Here is a 23,110-nt window from a genome sequence, read left to right on the forward strand (position 1 = left end):
TAATATGATTGTTTGGTAATAATCTTGATTAAAAAGCGTGAAACAATTAGTATGATTTAATACCCTATTTATTTTTTATAAAGATTCTCATTTTAACGTGCCATTTATCCTATTGCTTTACGTTATCAGTCTACACTGCGAAGATAAAACTTCAGTTTTCCAATTTTATTCCAATTTGAACCAACAACAGATTCCGGGAGGCAACAGAACTCGTGTTAATAAGCTCTTGACACTTTTATATGAAGCTTACAACAGTATTCCTCTGCAAATTTCATAGAAAGCCTACACATGCATTCACTTACTTTGATTACAGTGAAATGTAACATTTGTTTTTAACAAAGTAGTCTCGTTGCTTATCATAAAGGCGACACAATGTAATGATGTTTTATTATGCAAAGGCATAATAAAAACGGTTGGATTCAGTTTTGTGAAGTACAATAAATCTTTAAGGGAAAGCTATATGAAAAGCACCTATAAAGTCTTAGACCAGAAGGTGTAGCTTTCTTGTGGTAGCCTATTTATCAACTTTGATATTAACCAAATAGGCTTTAGTCAAAACGGAAAATGCAGTTTAACCAGACATGTCATTTACGAAAAAAAAAAGGAAAATAGAAATTTTACGCGTGCTAATTGTTAAGCAGCACTTTTAAAGGTCAAATAGGTTGCTTAATTTTCAAATGACCCACCGGGACGTATGACAAAAACGTAATATTGTAAGTAAAATATTGTTTAAAAAATATTTAGCGTAGCCTAGCTAATGATACGAACTAACAGCGGATAGATTTTTTCGCCAAAGGAACATAACCAAATGTTTTCCGAACAGATAGCAACTTTATCTGCTTGTTAAATCAAACGAGGTTAATTCACTGTAAGATGGCCATCTCCAAATTCCAGCTTAGTTTCTCCACCATGCTTGTGATTTCCCTCTTCTTCCATTGGACGACATATTTTGGCTCTTTCCCTTCCTGCGCTTCCCATTGGTCGTGCTGGACTTGACAAACACTGAGAGGGTTGCCCCTAACGCTTCGAAAAAAGTTTTCCAGAAGTGAATATCAATCAGAGAGGACTCGACGACAGAAAAAGAGACGTGGAGAAGTTGGACGGAGACTCAAAACATCGAGATATATTAACAAACTATCTTCTCGGACAAGGTATTGAGCCAAAGTATCTTCGTTGGGAATGGGTTCTTTTATTTTTAAGCCTTTAAAGGGCATAAATTAGACTTGGGTTTGGATTACCGTCGTCACCGGAGACCTAAATCCACCCGTTATAAACATTTTGCGTGAGCGGCATTCCTGCGCCTGCCGCCTGGACGGAGTTTCTATTTCTTCTCCGTTGGATTTGCAGTGGGAGAGATGAGTGACAGGAGACGATCCGCTGCTGCTCTGAGTTCACGAGCGCACGCCTTTTCGGTTGAAGCCCTGATCGGGACAAACAAGAAGCGGAAGCTCCGGGGCTGGGAAGAAAAGGAACTGGAGCTGTCTATGGAGAACCTCGCGAGCAACGGACAATTGGGAGACGGCGAGGATCCTGCTAATTGTCTGGACATCGACCCGGGTTAGTGCGTGGTTACATGGCAAACTGAACTGCCATGTTAACATCCCATATAACATTTGACCGCATTTGCAGATTACAGTTTAACCCTGGAATAAAATGTTTCAGCTATAGGCCTATGCAGTGAGCCCAAATGTCACTTTAATTCACTAAAGCAATATTATAAATTATATTTTTATTGTTAAATTACTTTGCACAAACTAGTTAAAGCTATGATGTTATTTTGGTGAAATGTAAATTCAATGTCATGTTTTTTTTAAAGAAATCCAAAAGAAAGTCTTCAAGTAGGCTACAATAATTCATGACAGACAAATGGGCTAGTGTTGGAAAACCACAGCTTTCATTTTAAACTACAAAATTCCCTTCTACAATAGAACATCTTCAACTCGTGATTTATTCATCAAGAAAAGGAACGGTGTTTTAATTCCGACTAGAAGCAAGTTAATTAATACAAATGTAGTGGTGGGTTAAATTTAGGGTAGCCTAATCCATACGGTCAAATCTTGCTCTTGTGTATTATTAGGGCAAAAGAAGAATATGCCTTTATACAAATTATTTGGACATATGAACGATCAGTTTTTAAATTATTCCATGTAGGTGTCAGTTTGTGCCTGTTATGCCCGTCAGATCGCCTAAAAAGATAAGCGCTCTTGTGAGTTCACGCTTGCAGGCGCTCGCGCACATGTGTGTGTGTGTGTGTGTGTTTCTTGGTTTCATCGCTGTAGTTCAACTGTTGCAACGTTAGTCATCACTTCATTAGTCTCGCTTCAGAAGCATTTGCCATTAGACAGACCATTAAGTCCCACACAACAGGCTGCTGACTGATCATTCTGTACATATTCTGATATAGCCCCCTATTGACGTTGGATTGACTATTCGCCTCATTTTAAAAAAATAATAGTGAGCACAGATAGACCAAAGTTAGTTCGGCAATTCTGAAACCGAGGAGCACCATTTTTCAGACGCGGACGACAATTGCGACAGGTGAGTAGGCCTATGCTTATAACAAAAATTATAATTTTATATTTTTAAAAAGGAAAACTGACAGACAGCTTTTAGTACGTTACTTTTAAATAATAAACAATATTTGATTTGATTTCTTTGAGATTCCTCATTTTGGGCCAACAGGTCACAGCAGGCCTCCATGTGCACAGATAACAGACTGTATTCGTACTAAACCAACAATAACAGCAGAAATAATGAAACGTCATTTTTTCACGTCGAACTGTAAACCACTGTTGCAATTAAACGGAAATCCCAAGTAGGTCTATAATAAGCCTTCCTTTAGGTAGCTATTCTGTAATATAATGACACTTAGCCTATACAGGCTGGATGGTAAGTCCAGGTCATCTATGCATTTTAAATAAAATATATGAATTATTTAACAAAGCATTTTAACTTAACTGCGCAATGTTCATGTTCTCATGGCCAAACAGATTCCAGAACATATTTTTTGCTACACGACCCCCAAAAAAGATAACACTGGATTGTGTCATTTAATTAAGCGGCGCAATAATTTAAATTAATCTAAATAATTTAAATTAATCTTGTTATCTTGTCCCAAGTGCATGCCCACAGATAGACTTCTCATCTCTCAGAGGCTGATATACTCAGACAAGGATGACTCGATTCTGGATTTGAGTCAGTTTTCTGCTTCCTTTTGGGTGAACACAAATGGAAACATTTCTACAACTTTGAACAACAGGATCTAGAGTTCTACGTAGATCCCATCTTGATTCAATTACAGAGAAAAATATTTAACTAGCCTATAAACTTTATTTTATTTAGCCTATTTTATTATTAAATGCATTTCAAGGTCTCATAGACGTAGGCGTTTTAGCAAAGCAGGTAAGGCGCAAATCAACAACAGGCTTTTATATTTTTTTATTGTAAATCGTAAAACTTTATAAATTAGAAGTAATATCCATATAATATAATACATTTTTACATAATATTTTATATAGACCTAGCTAGCCTAGGTATTATTCAGCACATCACTGACAGTTCAATGTCATATGAGTTTAGCTTTGCTTATTGTGCTTTTCGTAAGACGTTTTGCAATAAATAATCAAATTCAGTAATGCGCTATTTACTTGAATCATACTTTAGATAAAGCGTGGACAGGGTTTTATGTGTGATACAAACCAAATATTAATAGTAAGAGTCTGGTCTATGATGTTTAATGAAAATAAATCAGTAAAACTATGATTTGAGTTCTGTACATAATTAATGACGCCTTCAAATTCTTCAATAAATATTTAGTGAATAGGCCTACTCCTAAAGTCTGCTCTCATGTTAAGTAAGCGTTTAGTATATGGCGTTCCTTCGGTGTCATTTAAACCATCATATTTTTACCCCTCGCTTGCATAATTCCCAGAGAGCCGGAGTCAAAATGAAAGACGACAGATGTGTACATTTTAAAAGGAGTCTTAATCTTTATTTTTATTACCTCCCTCTTACATGAGACTGAAGGAAGTCCAGCGGAAACAGGTGGTTCTGTTCCTGGTGGATTGAGTTACGCTGCAATTTCATGCTTAGTTCGCCTCTGTCCCAAGAAAAAATTAGGTCATATACAACTAATTCAAGCTCTATACGGAGAAATAAATTTGCTGATGTGAAAGTAGTGTGCTGCAGTATCAACGGGCTGAAGAAGTGTATTATTAGGATATAATAACCTACACATAATGCTTTGTATTGTGTGAACTCCGAGACATTAGATTGACACAGACTCCATTTTTACGCATTCACTGTGCAGTCATAAATTACAGAACACGTTTGATCGAAGTAACCTAAATGAACTCCAGGACAGTTGGCTGATTAGTCAGCATTGTCCTTGTTAAAGGTGAAGTTTTTATATTTGTCACTCTCTTATTGTGAAATGATCCGTTATAGTTTGACGTGTTCAGCCGACGCTGGTAGTCTGCAGTCTGTTGTGTTATGTAGTAACTCTGGCAGAGGGTATAGACTTGTGGAATGGCTCAGTGACAGCAGTTCAGAAACGACAGCACATAGACGGGTTTGGATGGAGTTGAGGACATGCCTGAGAGATCGTGTGAAAGAGACGATGGGCTTCATTACTGTAATTACGCTGATTGAATCTCTCATAAGGTTGATGAAAAGTCTGTCTCGGGCTCTAGGGCCTCGGAGGGTTCTGTGCGCGGGGTGCTGGTGGTTTGGCCAGGGCTGCTGGCCAGTCTCTGCTGCTTATCATTTGAATGACATAGGCCTACCGACAAAACAATCCGGCTCATTTCAATAACCTTTGTAAGTTTTGTAGACACCTGAATAATAAAATCTGTAGATAATTTAACCACAGTACATGTACTTCTTGTGAGTTTTCAGTGTAGTTAATTTAGCCTAGGACCTCACAAAGCGTATCTCTCCTTGTGTATTTAATCTTATTAGGATACTAACATGGCTTAACATGGTAAATCAAATGAGTTTGATGTGGTAGTTCTAATAATAATTTTGTTTTAAAACGTTACACAAAAAATTAGTTAATTTTAAAGGGATGTTTTTTTTCTGCATGATTGTCAGCTATGTTTCCCCAAAACATGAAATCAATCAAGAATGAGGTCATAAAGATCAAAAAGAGCTTTGAAATAACTGTTTTTATTGGCAATTTCGTTTAGGCTATAAATATAATTTATAACCAACTATCTTCTATTCGTTTTGTGAATTTTATTTTTGGTGATTAGGCTACTTTTCAGCCGATTTATAGTCAGTTGGGGATAATTTCATTAGTCTTTTAACCCGTGTCCAAAATCATCACACGCCATGTATTTTCAGAAAACACTAAGAAATATTCTAGAGCCAAGGTGAATCAGATTTTCCGCTTTATTTATTTTGCTGAATTTTTTCATTTAACATTGAAAGGCTGCAATCCATGATAGTCTGAGCGAATCCAATTCGTTATTCTTTACGGCTGCAGGTGATCTGGTTCTACCGCTCAATATCGTCAACAGGCCTCCCGAGGCCTCCTTCGTGCTGCCGGCGTTAATAATGATTTTACTTATTCGTTGTAGATTCAGAGGCCAGCCCGGGCTCCGACGGCGAGGGTCTGGCGGAGAGGACATCGTGCTCGTTCGGTTCCCCGGCGGACCTGACCCCCACCGCCTGCGACCCCTCGCCCTCAGCCTCCATGGAGGAGATCCAGGTGGAGCTGCAGTGCGCTGACCTGTGGAAACGCTTCCACGACATCGGCACAGAAATGATCATCACAAAGGCAGGAAGGTAAACCTTTTATGAAATGCAAAAAAATCTAATGTATGGAGAAGTTCAACATATTGGATCAGACAGTGGCAGCATATTTCAAAATATTTTCTGGTATAGCCTAGGTCTTAGCTATGTTTAACCAAATTTAAACAAACATGATCTTGTGGAACGTGGAACCAAAGCTCTTGAAGATATGACAAACAATGCTGGATCACTATGGCGCTCCCTTTTTTGTCCGACTATTATAAAAATATTGAATAATATGAACGGAACTACTTTGGATGTACCTTCTACCTGACGAACATGTTGTTGGATTCTGAATTTATGGTTTTAAATACAATAAATGTTTAATTAGTCGGCTGGAATTATTGACAGTGGCATTTTGTATTAAAAAGTATTAAAGTAAAAGTATTTTGCATAATATTTTATCAACATCTATTTTAATAATAGATAATAATAATAATAATAATAATAAATTACTAATAAAACAAAAATGTGATGAATAGGCTATTTAGATTTAAATGAGTGTGGCATAAACAACATGCTTGAAGGCATTTTTTGTTTCTTATCAGTCAAATTAAAACTGTGAAACGAACCTTTGGGTCAAGGTAATTAAGTGTATTATTATTATTATTATTATTATTATTATTGTAAACCACGTATTTTTTATTTACTTTTTATAAGTTTGATTGTGAAAGGCTATTCATGACACAAAATGAACTATAGCCTATTTACAAATTTTAACCTTAAAAACATATTTGAAGACTCTTTTAGTTTGTTTAAATATGAACAGACATTTTTATTTTCACTCAAATAAAGGTGTAAGGAAAGTATTTTTAGTAGCCTAGGTCTTTTTTTTTTTTTGCTTGATGTTTACACCACGTCTAAAAAAAACAAGCAAACCTATTGACGTATTGTTCAGTTGCTTTTTCGAAAATGTATTAAACCATTAAAGATTAAACAAATAATACATTTCAATTCTAGTTATTTGATTTATTTAAATCTTTTGTTCCTCCTTTTTATCATAACGTAGCATAGGCTACTCTCTTTTTCTTTTTGACACGCGCAAATGATCTCAGGGCAGGCGATTGTTTGGCAAAGGGATGTGGCTGCGCACGGGGACTGAAAACATGAAAACTGTGTTTTGTGGGCGCTAATGTGTTACACATGGGGGCAGAAGTACCTAATCACAAACCACAACATGGCGAAATACGGTAGGGCTACTTTGCTACTTAGCCTTATAACAGGACAACAACAACTGTTTCTAATTAATACATTTGAAATATGCTTTTCGTTTTCTTGCTCTTTTGGGCGTCAATTACAGCCCAAACCGAGCATATACCTTAACCTAAACAGTTCACAGTAAGACCTTTCGCCCCTTTTTTTCTCGGCGGGATTGCCAGGTATTTCCGTGCCGTTTTTACACTTTATGATCAAACCAACATGAAAACATGTCTCCATTTATTGGTGTAATTCCTTGTCTTAAAACACAGGGTGAACTTCTACTTAATAATACTCCCAGATTGCACTGGATGGCTGTAACAGTAGAGTTTATTAATAGCTAGAAGTCCATGTTGTGGCTTAGGTAAGTCACCTTAGAAAGAAAAAATAGACACACCTTGTTATTTACCCCTCAGATTACGGAGAATAAAGCGTTTACAATGTTTTAGGAAAAAACAACAGTAACGAATAGCTAGAATAAACACAAAAATAAAAAGCAACAAGAAACCATTTTTATTTCTTAAAAAATTTAACTTTGAATGATACAGTTAGCATTAGAAAGGTTTGTTGAAACTATTAAAATTGTTCACTCAATAAATAGCCTAGCTATTGCTTGGGCCTACACGACATGATGTTTTCATCATCAATAGACTCTTTCTTCTGATTCTATGCGCTGCTGCAATAAATCCCCAATGTAGCAATTTTTCGTTGGAACAATAAACAGTTTTGTTTTCTCCAGAACTATTCATCAAACAAAGTAACTCGTGTCCAAACTATTTAACAAGTTTATACTATAGGCTCCTCAATTGTATGTTTTGTAAAAAAAATAGGTCCTGAAATAATTACTCTGATTTTAAGGCGAGACTGGATGAATAGCCGCGTGTATTTTAGGCCCCTGCTAATAATAACCCTATAAATTTAGAGGTGTAGGGGGTGCGGTGAGAGACCAGACACTTTCCTCTCATTATGAACAAAGAGATTTATGACGTTTAAATGAAAAGACAAAGAAGTTGCTTTTGAAGTGTAAAATTAAGAATTAGCCAAAAATGTCTCGTTAGACACGAGTCACGTTTTTAAATATGACCCTTTTGTTCAGTTTTAGCTTGTTTGAACTATTTTATAGATATTTTTATTTTAGCTCTTTGATTCTACTCTGCTTTTCTAGCTTTCATATTTTTTTTGTAAATATCTTTTTCTTTTAATTGTAGTTGATCAAAATATCCTGCTACTATTTTCTAATGGCCAACAAGACAATATTAACACTTTCATAGATGAAAATAATTTTTAAATTTATTTTGTATGCTTATTTTGGTGTCCGAGTGTTGTATTTATCTAATATTACAGACATCACTGTAACACACTATTCTTATTTAAATAATTAAATTAATTGGCTTCTTATTCACCTTATTTACATTTTGTGTATTATTATTATCTTTTTTTAGCATTTTTAGATCCACTTTCGATATTTGTCAATTCCATTGTTAGACTTGTTAGTTAAACATGCCATTACAATCTGTTCTGTTGCAGGAGAATGTTCCCTGCTATGAGAGTTAAAATCGTGGGACTGGATCCACATCAGCAGTATTACATCGCCATGGACATTGTACCTGTGGACAACAAGAGATACAGGTAAGCACTGCTTCAGAGAGTATGTAGCGCGGTTAGCATGCAGTGAGAAAGGCAGAAAATAACTAAATGAACTGGAAATTTGTCTATAAACTAGTAATCTGATCCCCCTTGAAATAGGGTGGGAGATTTACATGAATAAGCAACACTGACGGCAACCCTGACAGAGTTGCCGTATCAGCATTGAAGGTGGTGTAGTGTGTCCCTGTGATTTTGCTCTCACCATGACAACTTTCCATCACACATGCTTACAGACAAGCTTTATTTGAATGCAGTTAAAGCCTGCGTGTATGGATTGCAATAGTGCACTTGTCCTATCCATAATTACATGTGCCTTGTTACAAACTTGTAAAGTATTCCCAAATTAAGTTGATTTGTATTTAAAAGTAATTAATAAAGACCTAATGACCAACATAGTATTGTTTAACTCAACTAGAGACGCATCTGATTTTTGTTTGTATTCAGTGAAACTATTTGAGTTGTGTTTATGCTTTAGTCCCACACGCTGATGTCTGAGAACAGAACTGGAAACGGTTGAAATCTGTACTCTGTTTCAGGGGATTAGAAGCAAACGGAGGATATATTTTTCATTAGTCATACATCAGTGAAACACATTTAAATAAAATGTGTTTCTGTTTTTCAAAACTTTAAAAGTATGCTACAGTTTACGCAGCAACCCCAAAATGTTCTCATAGTTTCCTTATTTTGTTTTTTTAAATAAACACAAGAAACATTGTGGATGTTACTGTATTAATTACACTGTGACCCTTAAGTGGACAGCGCAATAATCCTCCTGTTCAATTATATTTAGATTAATGTATGCATTTACTGAAAATAAAACCACAGCCATTCGAGGATTGGCCTTGAAGACAACCATTTAGAGCCCCCAAATATCATGGAGGATTTTAGAAGCCAAAAGATCTTGTAAAATTAAATAGGATTTTCTTCCTGGCTGGGGAATTTACCACAAGGCTTTGCAAACGGAGCAAAGAGCTGTCACTGGAATGCCTCATGTGTCTCGAGGGCTCGGGTCTGGAAACGCAGCCTTTATTGGAATTTACTCACTTTACTTAGGCGCACTGCCCTTTTCAAGGGACATAGAGTTTATACTAGACTTGTTAAATCTTTCTTTACGTGTTACTTGAATTACTTTGCTCTTTAATGTGGCTATTTGGTATGGCCTATATCTGAGAGAAGAAGTAGGAAAATACAGAGCGGCTCAGATTTTCAGATTTCTCTTGCAGGCGCTCTCTAGCTAATGCATTCACAAATATCCTGTGTGCGCTAGCTGCTTTTCCTCCTTTTACTTTTCTCCGTCTAGGTGTTGCCCTGTTTGTCTCTTATTTTTTTTTTCTTTGTCCAGCTGTCAACTTCAGGCATGCCCGTCTTTTTCCTCTTCCGTCTTTTTTTCCAAACAATAAACGCACATGGTGCTAACTCAACTTGATGTAAACGCAGTGCACATGCTCTGATCCACACTTCAGAGTATCACTTACTCTGTCAGTAAAGTAACCAAATATATAACTTGGTCTATTTGCTGCTGTGTCATGTGCATAAGAAAGCGCACAAGCATTTCTGAACTGTGCAGAAAAAAATCTTCCTCTTTTGTTTCTGCATTAGTCTAAAGGGTTCTTACAATTATAATAACCTCATTAATGTCTTTTTTTCTTCATCTAAATTTATGTAAATGCTTTTGCATACAGTGTACCACATGTGCTAAATATTGCTGGACTCTATTGGGCAGTCGCTCCACCATCTGTCCAAAAAGGTGTCACATAAAGTTGGATCTTTATTGATTGTGCTAGTGCCAGATGGCAGATTTATGAAAGATGAAAGAGGGCTAATCAAATTTCCAGTCCTTTTTGGTCTTAGGTTTCCCTTTTCTTTAACACTTTCCCTGCTACATAGAGCATAACCCTAAACAGGACTCCAAACAGGAAATTACAAAAATGCCTGGCACTATATGCGCATGTGTGCATAGGACGAACAACGTGTGAGTGTTTTGTTAAAGCACACATTTTGTATGGATGAAAATGGCCTTTATCTATTTAACTTTAGATCAACAGATGAAAGTGCATGAATACAAATGCATGGCATGCACATTCATGTGCGCAGTAGTGGGGTGCTCTGGGAGAGAATAAGACAGACACGGAGGATGTTTAATGCTGCCAAGCAATAACAAAAGGGGCCAAATGAGAATTTAGTTCATGTTTGAGAGCTGGATGATGACTTTGGCAGAGGCGTCGCAGTTAAGCACTTTCAACTGTGCGCATGGCCAGAACTAAAGGCATCCAGCTGGAAATGCCCTGCAAACAGCTCTTTAGCAGTGCCCACATGTATCAGAACCTTTTCAATGCTTTCCATTAATTATGTTCATGTAAACATACTTTAGCATGGGTTAGTATTTTACAATAGTCTGAAAAATTAACTTCAATAGGATATTTAGTTTATCTTGAATTTGCATGGTCTGTTAGAAGTGTTTTGAACAATCAGAAGTTGGATGTATGAGTGCATGAGTAATTTTTGGTATTGTTAACAACATTGACTCATAGGCCACCGGAACAGAGCATCATGGCAATTATATGCTCATTTTTGCAGGTATGTGTATCACAGCTCTAAGTGGATGGTGGCAGGAAACGCGGATTCGCCAGTGCCGCCCAGGGCCTACATCCACCCGGATTCACTGGCTTCAGGAGACACCTGGATGAGACAAGTGATCAGCTTTGACAAACTCAAACTCACCAATAACGAGCTGGATGATCAAGGCCATGTGAGTGCACACTTAATTACAGTTAACGTAATGCTGATGTCATTGTATATACATACCCTAGCGTTCAAAAGCTCAATTGTATTTAATTATTTTTTAAAGAATTGAATACTTTATTCACCGCTTAATATCTTACAGATTAAATTGATGAAATGTGACTATAAATACATTTATTAGGATTTATATTTAAAATAAATGTTATTCTTTTGAACTTTCTATTCATCAGACAATCGAGAAAAATATGTATCATGGTTTTCAACATTGATAATAAGAAATGTTTCTTGAGCACCAAATCAGCATATTAGAATGATTTCTGAAATATAATGTGACACTGAAGACTATGAATAATGACTGCTGAAAATTAATAAAAGGAATAAATTACATTTTAAAATATATTATTTTAAACTGTAACAATATTTCACATTTGTTTAATAAAAGTAAAAAAAAAATGTTTGATGAGTTCAAGATACTTTAAAATCATACAACCTCAGATTATATTTTTGATTAATAATATAAAGTAAAAGCCACCAACACATTATACTACAAATATATATATATATATATATATATATATATATATATATATATATATATTGCTATATTTGCTCATTAAATGTATGCATTTGAGTGAGGAGATGTTGCATAGACCTGCTTATCCACATCACTGTATTCATAAAACTCTAGTTGATTACAACCCCCCATCTCCCCAAAAGACATCTGTATATTCTCTCAAGCAAGAAAATCATTATTCAGTGTATTCTCTGAAGAACTGGCAAAACTGGAAAAAGATTGATTTTATTGTTCTTGACTGATATTCCCAATGCGTCTGTGCTGAATACAGCTGAACACATATGGAATGTATGCACATGTTATTGTTTGGAAATACATGCATTTCCCCCCTCCGACATATATGAATTGTTTTCAAGTATGTTCTTCGAAACTTTGGCTTTTGTGTCACTGCTGGAGTGCGACTTTCTTGTGCCTGGCTCTGGTCTGAGGCATTGTACTACAGGAGTGAGTGCACAGGGATGATTTTATTACCAGACCATCAGAAGACACTCTCATCCCCAGCACACTTTGTTAGGTTGTCATGGTTATGTATTGTTCAGTGACAGTGAGAAATGGGGTGATACATCCCGCTCTGTCCAGAATAATGAGACCCACAAGAAAAATGTGCTTAATTTGCTCAGTATGGTTTTAAAGGCTTAGCCCTCATGTTTTCTTTCAATGTTTTCTCATGTTTTGAGCTTGACTGTTCGTTCTTTATGAAAAACCAGTGTTTAAATGTAAAAATAAAATTAATAAGTTGATATATAGTTGATATATTATAAGTGATAGTATGCATGTATTGATATAGACCTCACAAAACCCAGTTGGCAGATATTATTCAAACTCAATCCTTCTGTTAACATACGATAGATGTGCATTCAGATAAGTGATTGTTTTGCAGTGTAGTTTTTTTTTTCTTGGGGTTTCTAAGCTAACGTAATTCTTCATTTAATTGAATGTAATCAGTTTTAAAATGTAAAATGGAAATTACTCAGCCCAGTTAGGACTACATTATAAATTTTCATTGACCACAACCAGAAGTGATCTCGAATTCACATCAAGCGCTGTAGCATGAATAATTCTCACCAAATATTAATTCCATGATTAAACTGTTATTAGTATTGGTGGTGTTGTGTTGGTTGCCCTATTAAGTTATAAATAATGTAATGCTAGCTTTAAATATGTGGTTGTTGAGTGTCACAGTGTATGAGTTAAAAATCCTGATTTGAGAAAACTTTTTGTGTGTGCAAGAATGCCGTCCCCATAGCTTCCTTCACATTTAATAGTATATATTCAACAACAAAAAAGTAAACTGGTTAAAAATAGTTAACGCAACATGAATAATGTTTAATTCTGACTAAATATTTTTACATATGTATAACAAACCTAATCAAATACATTCTAACTTAATTGTTTACTGCATGTAAAAGTTTGACTCAATTTAATTAAGTTAAACAAATGTTTTTAAATGTATTTTTTTGTAAGAAACAGAGCAATAATATTGTTTGATTAATGTGGCTATTCGTTTTTAATTGTACATAGTCTATGGCCAGAAGAATAGTGCTGTTGGACTGAGGGCAGGGAGTATAGAGTAATTGCACATGACAGGCTGCGTATTCTTTACAGAAAGATACAGTGCATCAGTATTTTAGATGCAAGGTTGGTGTGGGTAAAATAGTTGCCTTAGGCCACGTCTGCGAACTTTGCTGCTCTGCTGGCATCTCCTCTGCATATGGGGCTGTTTTGACTCGAGTCACTGATCCTATCACTCGACTATTCTGACAAATGTAATAACATATGGGTGTTACAACTGCAGCAGGCTGGTGTTTTTTCAGGAAGAGGAGAGGGGACTTTTCTTATACCACAGCCTCGTAAAAAGAGACTTTATTTTTTGTTCGCCTGGAGTGCGAGCGAGGGCCGGAATTGAAGTTAACCCTGGAACGTCCTGTGTGGGACCTCGCCGTCGTGAAATATACAAACCTCTCGTTCCTCCTTCTGACAAGAAATCATTTCGATTGCAGTTTCATAACAATTGACAAATGAATCAAGACAACTGAAAAATTACTGGTATATAATTATGTGGATGCTTCTATTCCAATATTAGAATTTTAAATGTGTTATATATATATATTATATATATATATATATATATATATATATATATATATATATATATATACATACATACATACATACATACATACATACATACATACATACATACATACATACATACATACATACATACATACATACATACATACATACACACACACACACATACAAACACACACAAATTATTTATACATAAATATATAATATCTACTGTATGTATGCATCTATACATTTCAGAAGTAACACATTTTAAATATATATTATATATGTAAATTATATATCAAGTAACTTCTTCAATTTATATTAACATTAACAGCTTTGGTAAGTTGTGTGTTTCAGTGTTATAGTGTATCTTTTGCACTCATAACGTTCCTTTTTTGTGCTCAGATATCACCTGCAAATTCCTTTTTGGCCCCAGACAATGTTCTGAATCCTTAGTATCTCGGATCTGTGGAATTACAGCAGTGTGGCTTTGAACACTTCCTCTCTGCAGTTGGTCTGCATTGAGCTGGTGTTGTGTGGCCTTAGGCAGCACTGGGCTCTCCTGGGCTCTGCATTTAGATTGGATAGGAGCTGGAATATTAAATTTACTGTCATCAAGCTGTTTTGCAAAGGCCTCTCTTCTTTTGCCTGACCTCCTCAGTTGCGGTGGACCCAGGAGACGCACACTGACACTGGGAGTAATTAGAAACAGACCAAGGGCCGGAGGGAAGGCTACAGCCTCTATGCTCTGACGCCAACACATTGGTGTGAGATACTCGCCCTCGAGTCGGCCTGATTCATATCTCATCAACATGTGTACACACTGTGATACAGCATGTTCTCGTATTGGACCTAGCGGCTTTGATATTCACAGCCTCATTATTCCACAGATACTTCATCCATACAGCTGCAGAAATGTGCTCTTGTGATTGCTGTGGAGTAGCTGATCATATGACTTTCTTTATTTCTAGATCATCCTGCACTCGATGCACAAATATCAGCCCCGTGTCCATGTGATCCGGAAAGACTTCAGCAGCGAGCTCTCTCCAACCAAACCTGTTCCTACTGGGGAAGGAGTAAAGACGTTCAGCTTCCCAGAGACCGTCTTCACCACGGTCACAGCCTACCAGAACCAACAGGTCCATTACTGACTGTCAGTGTACAGCACATAGCTCAGGTGTTAATGAGTCAGAATACATGAAAGGGTCTGAATATGATATTTTCATATACAACTAGGAATGCACTAAAATTTCAGACGTTTTTTTTTCTTCTCTGTAATGTAATGGCTGATAAATGATAAATGGTCGATATAAAAATTCTATACTACATTTTGTCTACATTTTAATGACAAACACTAAAAACTAAAATCAGTTGTTTTATATTATACAAGCAAATTAAGACATTAAAGAAGTATAACATTCAGTATGAAAAATGGAAAGTCATTTAGATTTTTGCCAAAAATCACTTTTGCAGTGTAAATTATACATCATTAGTTATTTTTAAAGATGAACTTTATAAGAGCAATAGCTAATCCAAATATAAAAATAGATCAAAATTATCATGTACACACACACACACACACGCACACACACACACACACACACACACGCACACACACACACACACACGTGTATATATATATATATTATACCCACAAAAAGGCATTTTGTTATGTTTAATATTAAAGTGATATGATGAAAGTGTCTGAATATGTCAGAATATTATTAAATGAGTCTGTTTTGGACTTCTTCTCTTGTAACAGATTACCCGTCTAAAGATCGACCGCAACCCATTTGCCAAAGGATTCCGGGACTCAGGGAGAAACAGGTAGATTTTCAGGAAATCTTACCCTTGCTCCGTATTGTCCATGCTGTGTGCACAAATACACACATATCTCGGCAGTGGCCTTTCAAATGGATATGAACCCCAGGAGATCCCTCCTAATCCCACGTCCCGCAACATTAAAATCACTCCCCTCGTTCGGCTGCCAAGAAAGCCTAGTCGATCTGCGATAAAGCAGCCTGATTGAGGGCAGCAGAAAGAAAAATGCCTCTCTTTCCTTTTCTCGCTTTTTCTAACTCCTTTCCCTCAATCTTGAGGGAAACCTTTCTTTCCCTCTCGCTGTATTTCCGTGCACTTCATTCGTCTCTATAAGATGCGAGTCAGAACGGCCATATACTGCGAGAAAGTCTGAGACAGGCCCTCAGCACATGAAAGCAGCCTTCCATATGGAGAGTATTATCGCCAAAGATATTTGAGACATCTTTTTTCATTTTACAAACAATAGACCGCCTGATTTATGAACTAGTGTTAGATTTTCATTGCAGAAAAATAGAGATGAAAAGATTATTCAGGAGTAAGATATATAAATAGAAAATGCTCTTGGCCTCACACATATATCCTTATAAAACTAATGCAAATAAAGGACTTTTTCATACTATAAAACAGTTGATCAGTCACAAAGTAACCACAGTTCCATTAACGCACTGGATCCTTCTCATCCCAGTTTACGCACCGCAGATTAAGTTGTAATGTTAGCTTTTGATGATCGGTGGAATCAGTTGTGCTATAAATCAGTATTTTAATGTAAATCACAATCAGTGATGTATTATATTAAAGGAAAATACAAGTCTTTCATTTGGTGACCAGTGCATCAGTGAGTCATTACAGCGTCTCACTAACAAGCAGAAAGGAGTTGAGAATTACTGCCGCTTAAGCTGCGCGGTGAGGGCCGATGCAAAGAGGAGTAAATCACACAGGAAGGGGAGCCATGTACAGAGCACAGATGAAACATCACCCAGATTTATGTGCACAGTAAAAACCTGCTCCTTTTTACAGGCTCCAGTTTCCTCAAACTCCCCACCTCTTTTTTTCCCTTTTTGCCGCTGCCTCATGTGCATAATCTGACTGGCTCACCTGTTTTCTCTGCCATCTCACGTCACTTCTTCCCGGGTTTCTCTGTCACTGTCCCTCGTGCAGGACTGGGTTGGAGGCAATAATGGAGACGTATGCTTTCTGGAGACCTCCAGTAAGGACGCTGACGTTTGAAGACTTCACCAACATGCAGAAACAGCAAGGTATGCAGAGATGTTTTTAACTTGGAGAACGGAGGCTTTGGATTTCAAAATATTGCTTCATAAATCATTTTTAAAGTTACTGTGTGGCCACAATAATCACATACCACAGTGGATTTATGAATGACTCTAAGCCTGCAGGGAGCTCTGCAATGGGTGGGACAAGTTGGACAATCTTGTGTTTTTGTGTCCAAGAGTGAGGTTGTCTGTATGCCTGTAAGACAGATCAAATATTATTTCCCTTCTTCAACCCCTTTAAGGAACAGTTAGCCCTAAAATTAAACCACATTATAGCTTTATGTGAGAAAGAGTCCAAAAATCATGAGTTAAATAATGAAATATACATTTAAATCCAAATATTCAAAATATAATAATTATTCGCAAATGCAATGAATTATTCAATAATCGTTGATTCATTAACTAATCAAACAGATCTAGCTCTCAAACTAAACTCATTGATTCAATTTTCTGGTAAAGATTATGAATACTTTTCAGTCTGTTTTTCCACCAACGTGATCATATGATTTCATGAACCGCACAAGATGTATAGACCACTTTTATGGTACATTTATGGTACTTTGCATTTGTTGTGAAACAGCATCAGGGTGAACAAATGATGACAGATTGAGTCATTCAAAAGGAAAAGTCTTCTTGTGAATTTTGCTAAAACCGTCTCTTACTCATAGCTAATGTTATGGCCCAGATTATCAAATGTTGATGTAACTACTTTTTCCCTCCGTCATAAGGTCAGAGTAATCTGAGCACGGTATTTTGTCTGTGTAGACATCTGTTTGTCATCAAAAACTTCACGAAACAGATTAAATGTTAATTAAAGTTCTCGCACGGCTGACAAAACGTTGTGTTCTCCCCCTCCGCCCCTGCCCTCGCAGGCCCAAACTGACTGCCCTCAAAAACTACATGCAGATCTATTGGAGTAATTAGTTGTTCTCAAAGCACCACTGAAGCCGCTCTCACCCCAGCCTGACAACAGGGGGAAAACATGACATCACCGTGAGGTCTCCTTTCCCTCAGCCAACAGAACAGAACCGCGTTGAGCGAACCAGAACTCAGCTGTATTATCGAATGCATATGGAGCTGGCCCAAGCCTCAGCCAAGAGAGTTCTGAATTATTTAGTTTCTTTAATTCCCATTCTGAGCCGCAGAGCAGACTAGATTTTCAAAACAACAAACTGAATGCTGGCCAACTTCTCATTAATAAAGAAATATGTGGTAGATATCCCACCGCTATCATTCAGTTCCAAGTGTTTGACTTATTTTCTGTGCATATGTGCCAGTGAATTGTTCCCTCTATGAACATATGCCCAAATGCTGCCTGTCATACTGAGAGAAGACGGCTAGTGCTCTGTTGACCAGACTTGCCTGTTATGAAACACAAGCCACATTTGCATTCAGCATTTGTCACATTATCCCTTAGATGGTTGTAGCTGACAAGACATGTAATGGGCTTTTCACACTGTGCTTTATCTCTGGTTATTGTCTCCTTAAACGTGTTTTCAAACCCATGCAAACCAATGTCTCACACAGAGGTAAGCCCATATTTTGGAAATGCATACAGTGTGAAACAAAGCTGTTTTAAAATGTAATTGCCATTATTTAAATAGGTACAGGAACTTTGTGTTGAAGTAAAAGTCAAAATGTCAGTGACGGAAAATGTTTTTGAGTGAAGAAGAGAGCATTTTATTCATATACTGACACTGTGAAAAGCATACTTGAATATAAACTGTGCAAGAGCGAGACAAGACATTTTTAAACAGACTGCATAATGTGTTCCAGTAAATCATACTGACACTGCAAATCTGCAAAGAACAGCGTTAACCCGCGGTTTACAAATGTACACTTTAAAAAATGTGGACTCCAATACTCCATTTTTTTAAAGAAGCATTTATTTGAGCAAAATAAAAATAAAAAAATATTTTTATTATAATTTTTGTGGAAACCATTATAGTTTTTTCAGAATTCTTTGATTAGACATAAATTTGATTAAAAATAATTTAATGCATCCTTGCTAAATAATATATATATATATATATATATATATATATATATATATATATATATATATATATATATATATATATATATATAATATTTTTGTTAAATTACTAAAAAAAAAGTGGTAGTATGTAATGAGAATCCTTGAAATTTCAATTCCTTACCCAGGATATCAGATTGAAAAGTTTAAGAAATAGGGGGGGGGGGGGGACTACAGTTCTGTTAGTGTGGTTTTTTAGAATGGTCAACTGTTAATAATTTTAATTCTAAACCTTTTATTACAGAGCAATAGTTTTAGACCTTAAGAGAAAACGCTTTAAAATTCTGTCATCATTCACTCACCCTCATGTTGTTCCAAAAAATATATTTTGAAGAGCTGTTTCTGTCTATACAGTGACAGACAGTGGGTTCCAAAATTGGACCCCACTGACTTTCTGTGTATGTACAAAAACCACTGACATTTCAAAATATGTTATTTTGTGTTTCACAGAGGAAATAGAATCATACAGGATTGGAAAGACATTAGTCAATCCCTTTAGGAAAGCTCAGCAACTTTTGGAGAATGTAGAATAGCACTGTGGAGATGAGCGCTCCATTATGGGTTAATTGGTGGCACTTTTTGCCAAGTTTGAACAGGCCTCTCTTGTAACCAGATGAAGTGCTCTCCCTAAGGAGCCATGGTGACTGCTCGTGGTCCACAGGATGAAATAAGAGATACGCTCTTGGTGTAATTGTTGGACAGTGTGTATGTTTTCAGAGCTGGCTCTGTCTCACCATTCTCCATTTGTGTGTGCACTTATTCTTCATGCGTAGGAACATGTATCCACAGTGTGTCTTTTGGGGTTTGGATGTTTCTAAATGTTTGCTGACTCTGTTTTTCAGGAGGGAGCACTGGCACCTCTCCCACTACTTCCAGCACTGGCACTCCATCTCCCTCCGGTGCGACGCACCTCCTCTCCCCTTCCTGCTCCCCTCCTACTTTCCATCTGGCGCCCAACACCTTCAATGTGGGCTGCAGGGAGAGCCAGCTGTGTAACCTGGGCTTGTCTGAGTACCCTGCATGTGCCAGGAGCAACATGGCCGCCCTGCAGGGCTACGGAGGACTGGCCGACGGCTCCTACGGTCGCCTCCAGACCACAGGAGGCGCTGTAACCTCTGCCCAGGCCTCCGATTCCTTCCTGCCTCAGAGGACTTCCTCTCTCATTGCTGCAGGAATGCAGGGAGGGGCTCACGCCTCATTGGCTGCTGGAAACGGCAGCGGCGGAAGCAAGATGGATGCATATGGAAGTCAGCTGGCCTCTTTTCCCGCGTCCCAACTGCAGTACGTCATGCAGGCAGGGGCGAGCTCCGCCTCTGGGTCATCGGCTTCCTCTGGGTCCTCCCCCTCCTCCGCCCACATGTTCTCTGGGAGCCATCATCATGTGCAGCAGAGCACATATAATGCCTTTTCCCTTCACAATCCCTACAACCTGTATGGATACAACTTCCCGGCCTCACCGCGCCTGGCGGCCAGCCCAGAGAAACCTCAGGGTGGCTTACTGTGCTCCTCTTCCTCCGCTGGAGCGTTTGCCGAACGTCAGTACCTGTCCAACAGCGGCATGGACAGTATGCACATGATCAGCAACCCCGCCGGCAGCCAACAGGGGGCTGGCAGCTGTGATGGCCGCCAGTATGGCTCCTCTTCACAGATGTCCATGCACATGGTTTGAAGCCATTGAAAATAAACCAAAAACAGATCAAAACACCAAGCACGAACAGCTGCTGCAGTCTTTTGCTCAGCATTACTGGGTTTTCAGAGTATTATTATTCAAAATGTCTGACACATTGGCGTGAGCAGTTTGCCATTGTGATGTTGGTGACACCAGCTGTTCAGTGTGGACTTATTACACACATGCCTTATCAATCATCAGACTAAAATGGAGTTGAAGTGAACAATGTGCAAAACTGAAGTAAATCAACTGAGCTCTGATTTTTAGAAAATGGATTATGATGAGGATTCATATTTGGTGCAATAATGACAGCAATAATGGCCCCTTAAATATCCCACAAGAACAAGAGCCATCAGCCAGAACATGAATAAACTGTCCTCAAAACTGTGAGCGAATAAGTGTTGACAGTATTACTTTTTCATTGTTGATAGTATATATAATGCTTGTCATGGTGTCGTGATGGGATGTTGTCAGCTCACTGACTCTTTCAGAGGTGAAGGGTCTCAGGATGGCTAAGTAAAATCCTCCTGTAATAACAGGGTCTCTGTATGGTTCTGACAATCTGTACTGAAGTGCTAAACCTTTGCCTATTGGTTTGGAAAAGGTTTAACCATATCCTGAGTGGAACATAACATTTGAGCAATAGTGAATGCACGCAAAGCACATAGGTTTTAAATTGTTGTGTGGATAAAAACCATAGGAAGACAAGGTATTTGCTTTGGAGTGTTTGTAAATGAATATATTTAAATGCTAAGCAATTATATGGCCAGTGTATGTTAAATTTGAATAGTGTGGGAGTAATGAGCAATAATGTTTTAGGCTTTTAAGACTGTAAATACAAGTGCCAAGCACATAAAGCTCATTAAATAAACATTATAAGCCCTCTGGATGTTTCTTGAAAAAAAAAAAAAAAAAAAAAATCAAGCATGTTTTGTTGCTTTTGGTTGTTGTTTTGAAATGACATCATGCAGTATACAGTATGATGGATCTCAAATAAGAAATGATCATAGATTTGACCTTCACAAACATTTATGTATGTATTTGAATAGTTCAATTATTATTATTTTTTAATTAAAGTCCAAAAACTTAAGCAAGTCTGTTTTACTAATCAAATGCAATCTATCTCATGCCCTATTATTTTCCCCTCTGTTATAATAATGGGCTTGAGATAAAAAGAAAGCAAAAATGGTTATTTGAAAGTCAATATGTGTAAAAATAAATGTGTAAAAACAAAGGATTGATCCTGCTGTTCTCTTTGAAATAAAGAAGAAAGAGACGACCATGTGGATCAAATTCATCCTTTTCACTGTGGTGATGCATATAAATATGCCACCTGTTTAAAGAGAGAATGAGGGCAAGAGGGATTGTGAAGAGAGGAATCTGTTAGACACTGGATGTGGGTCATTTTTACATTTCTGGTTTTAATATGTCTGCTCTTAATACGCTTACAGTATGTATTTATGATCACTTCTCTCATGTCTGGGCTTTGGTCCTCATTATCCCGGCACAGACGTCATTGATTTAAAAGCACAATCAGCATCTATTACATGGATGTCTTCAGAAGTGAGTAATTTTTTTCCCTCTTTCTCTCTGTTCCTCTTTATTTTTCTTTTTTTCTCAGATCACTTCCCATCATGTGCTCGGTTCCAACTATGAAATATCATATCTGATTCCTCATCAGAAAGTAAACGGGGTAGAAGACCGTGGAGACATCTCTCTGTATTAGAAACACCTGTTTTTCAAGAGCAGCTCTAGTAATGACTGGATATGCAATCGAAGAGTGCATGATTTCATAATTTGGCACATCGCCATCTATCTGGATAATATTTCCAATAATTATGTACATTTATTTGTCTGGTAGTTTGAAACAAAGCTCTGCTAAAATTTTTAATCAACTTGTTCTCTGTAAAATGAACCACTGCCTATCACAACCAGAATGGACAGGTAAATTCAGGAAAATATACTGAATAGATTCCATATTTACCAAACCCACATTGTTGTGCTACAACAAAGATCTGCTGTCTTGTTCTCAGGAAATACTCATTCTCTTTTATATTCAATTTCTTTTAAACATATTTTGAATTATTACTTATTAATTTTAGCAAGGCATCTCTCAAAATACAATATTTAAATTGAAAAATTGCCTATAGAGGTGTATACAGTAAATAGTGACTACAAACCACATAACTAGACAAGGCTCTGCTCACCAAACAGGACCTCGACAGCTTAGAGTGTCAGCTCTATGTACAATGATTGATCTTGTCTGGGTATCCAGATTTTAACCT

The 23,110-nt window shown here is 37.2% G+C and overlaps 1 protein-coding gene across 1 annotated transcript; it reads left to right on the forward strand.

Moving 5' to 3' along the window:
- Positions 1 to 1,056: 1,056 nt before the first annotated feature.
- LOC113108532 (T-box transcription factor TBX15-like) lies at positions 1,057 to 21,008 on the forward strand. The gene is made up of 8 exons (XM_026271711.1): positions 1,057 to 1,557; positions 5,580 to 5,787; positions 8,518 to 8,619; positions 11,215 to 11,386; positions 15,001 to 15,168; positions 15,792 to 15,856; positions 17,009 to 17,106; positions 19,999 to 21,008. Exons 1-8 carry the CDS (start codon positions 1,356 to 1,358, stop codon positions 20,823 to 20,825), a joined length of 1,842 nt encoding a protein of 613 aa, XP_026127496.1. The 5' UTR covers positions 1,057 to 1,355; the 3' UTR covers positions 20,826 to 21,008.
- Positions 21,009 to 23,110: the final 2,102 nt, after the last annotated feature.

This window comes from Carassius auratus, chromosome 9 (genome assembly GCF_003368295.1).
Source record: "Carassius auratus strain Wakin chromosome 9, ASM336829v1, whole genome shotgun sequence".
NCBI classification, from domain to species: domain Eukaryota; kingdom Metazoa; phylum Chordata; class Actinopteri; order Cypriniformes; family Cyprinidae; genus Carassius; species Carassius auratus.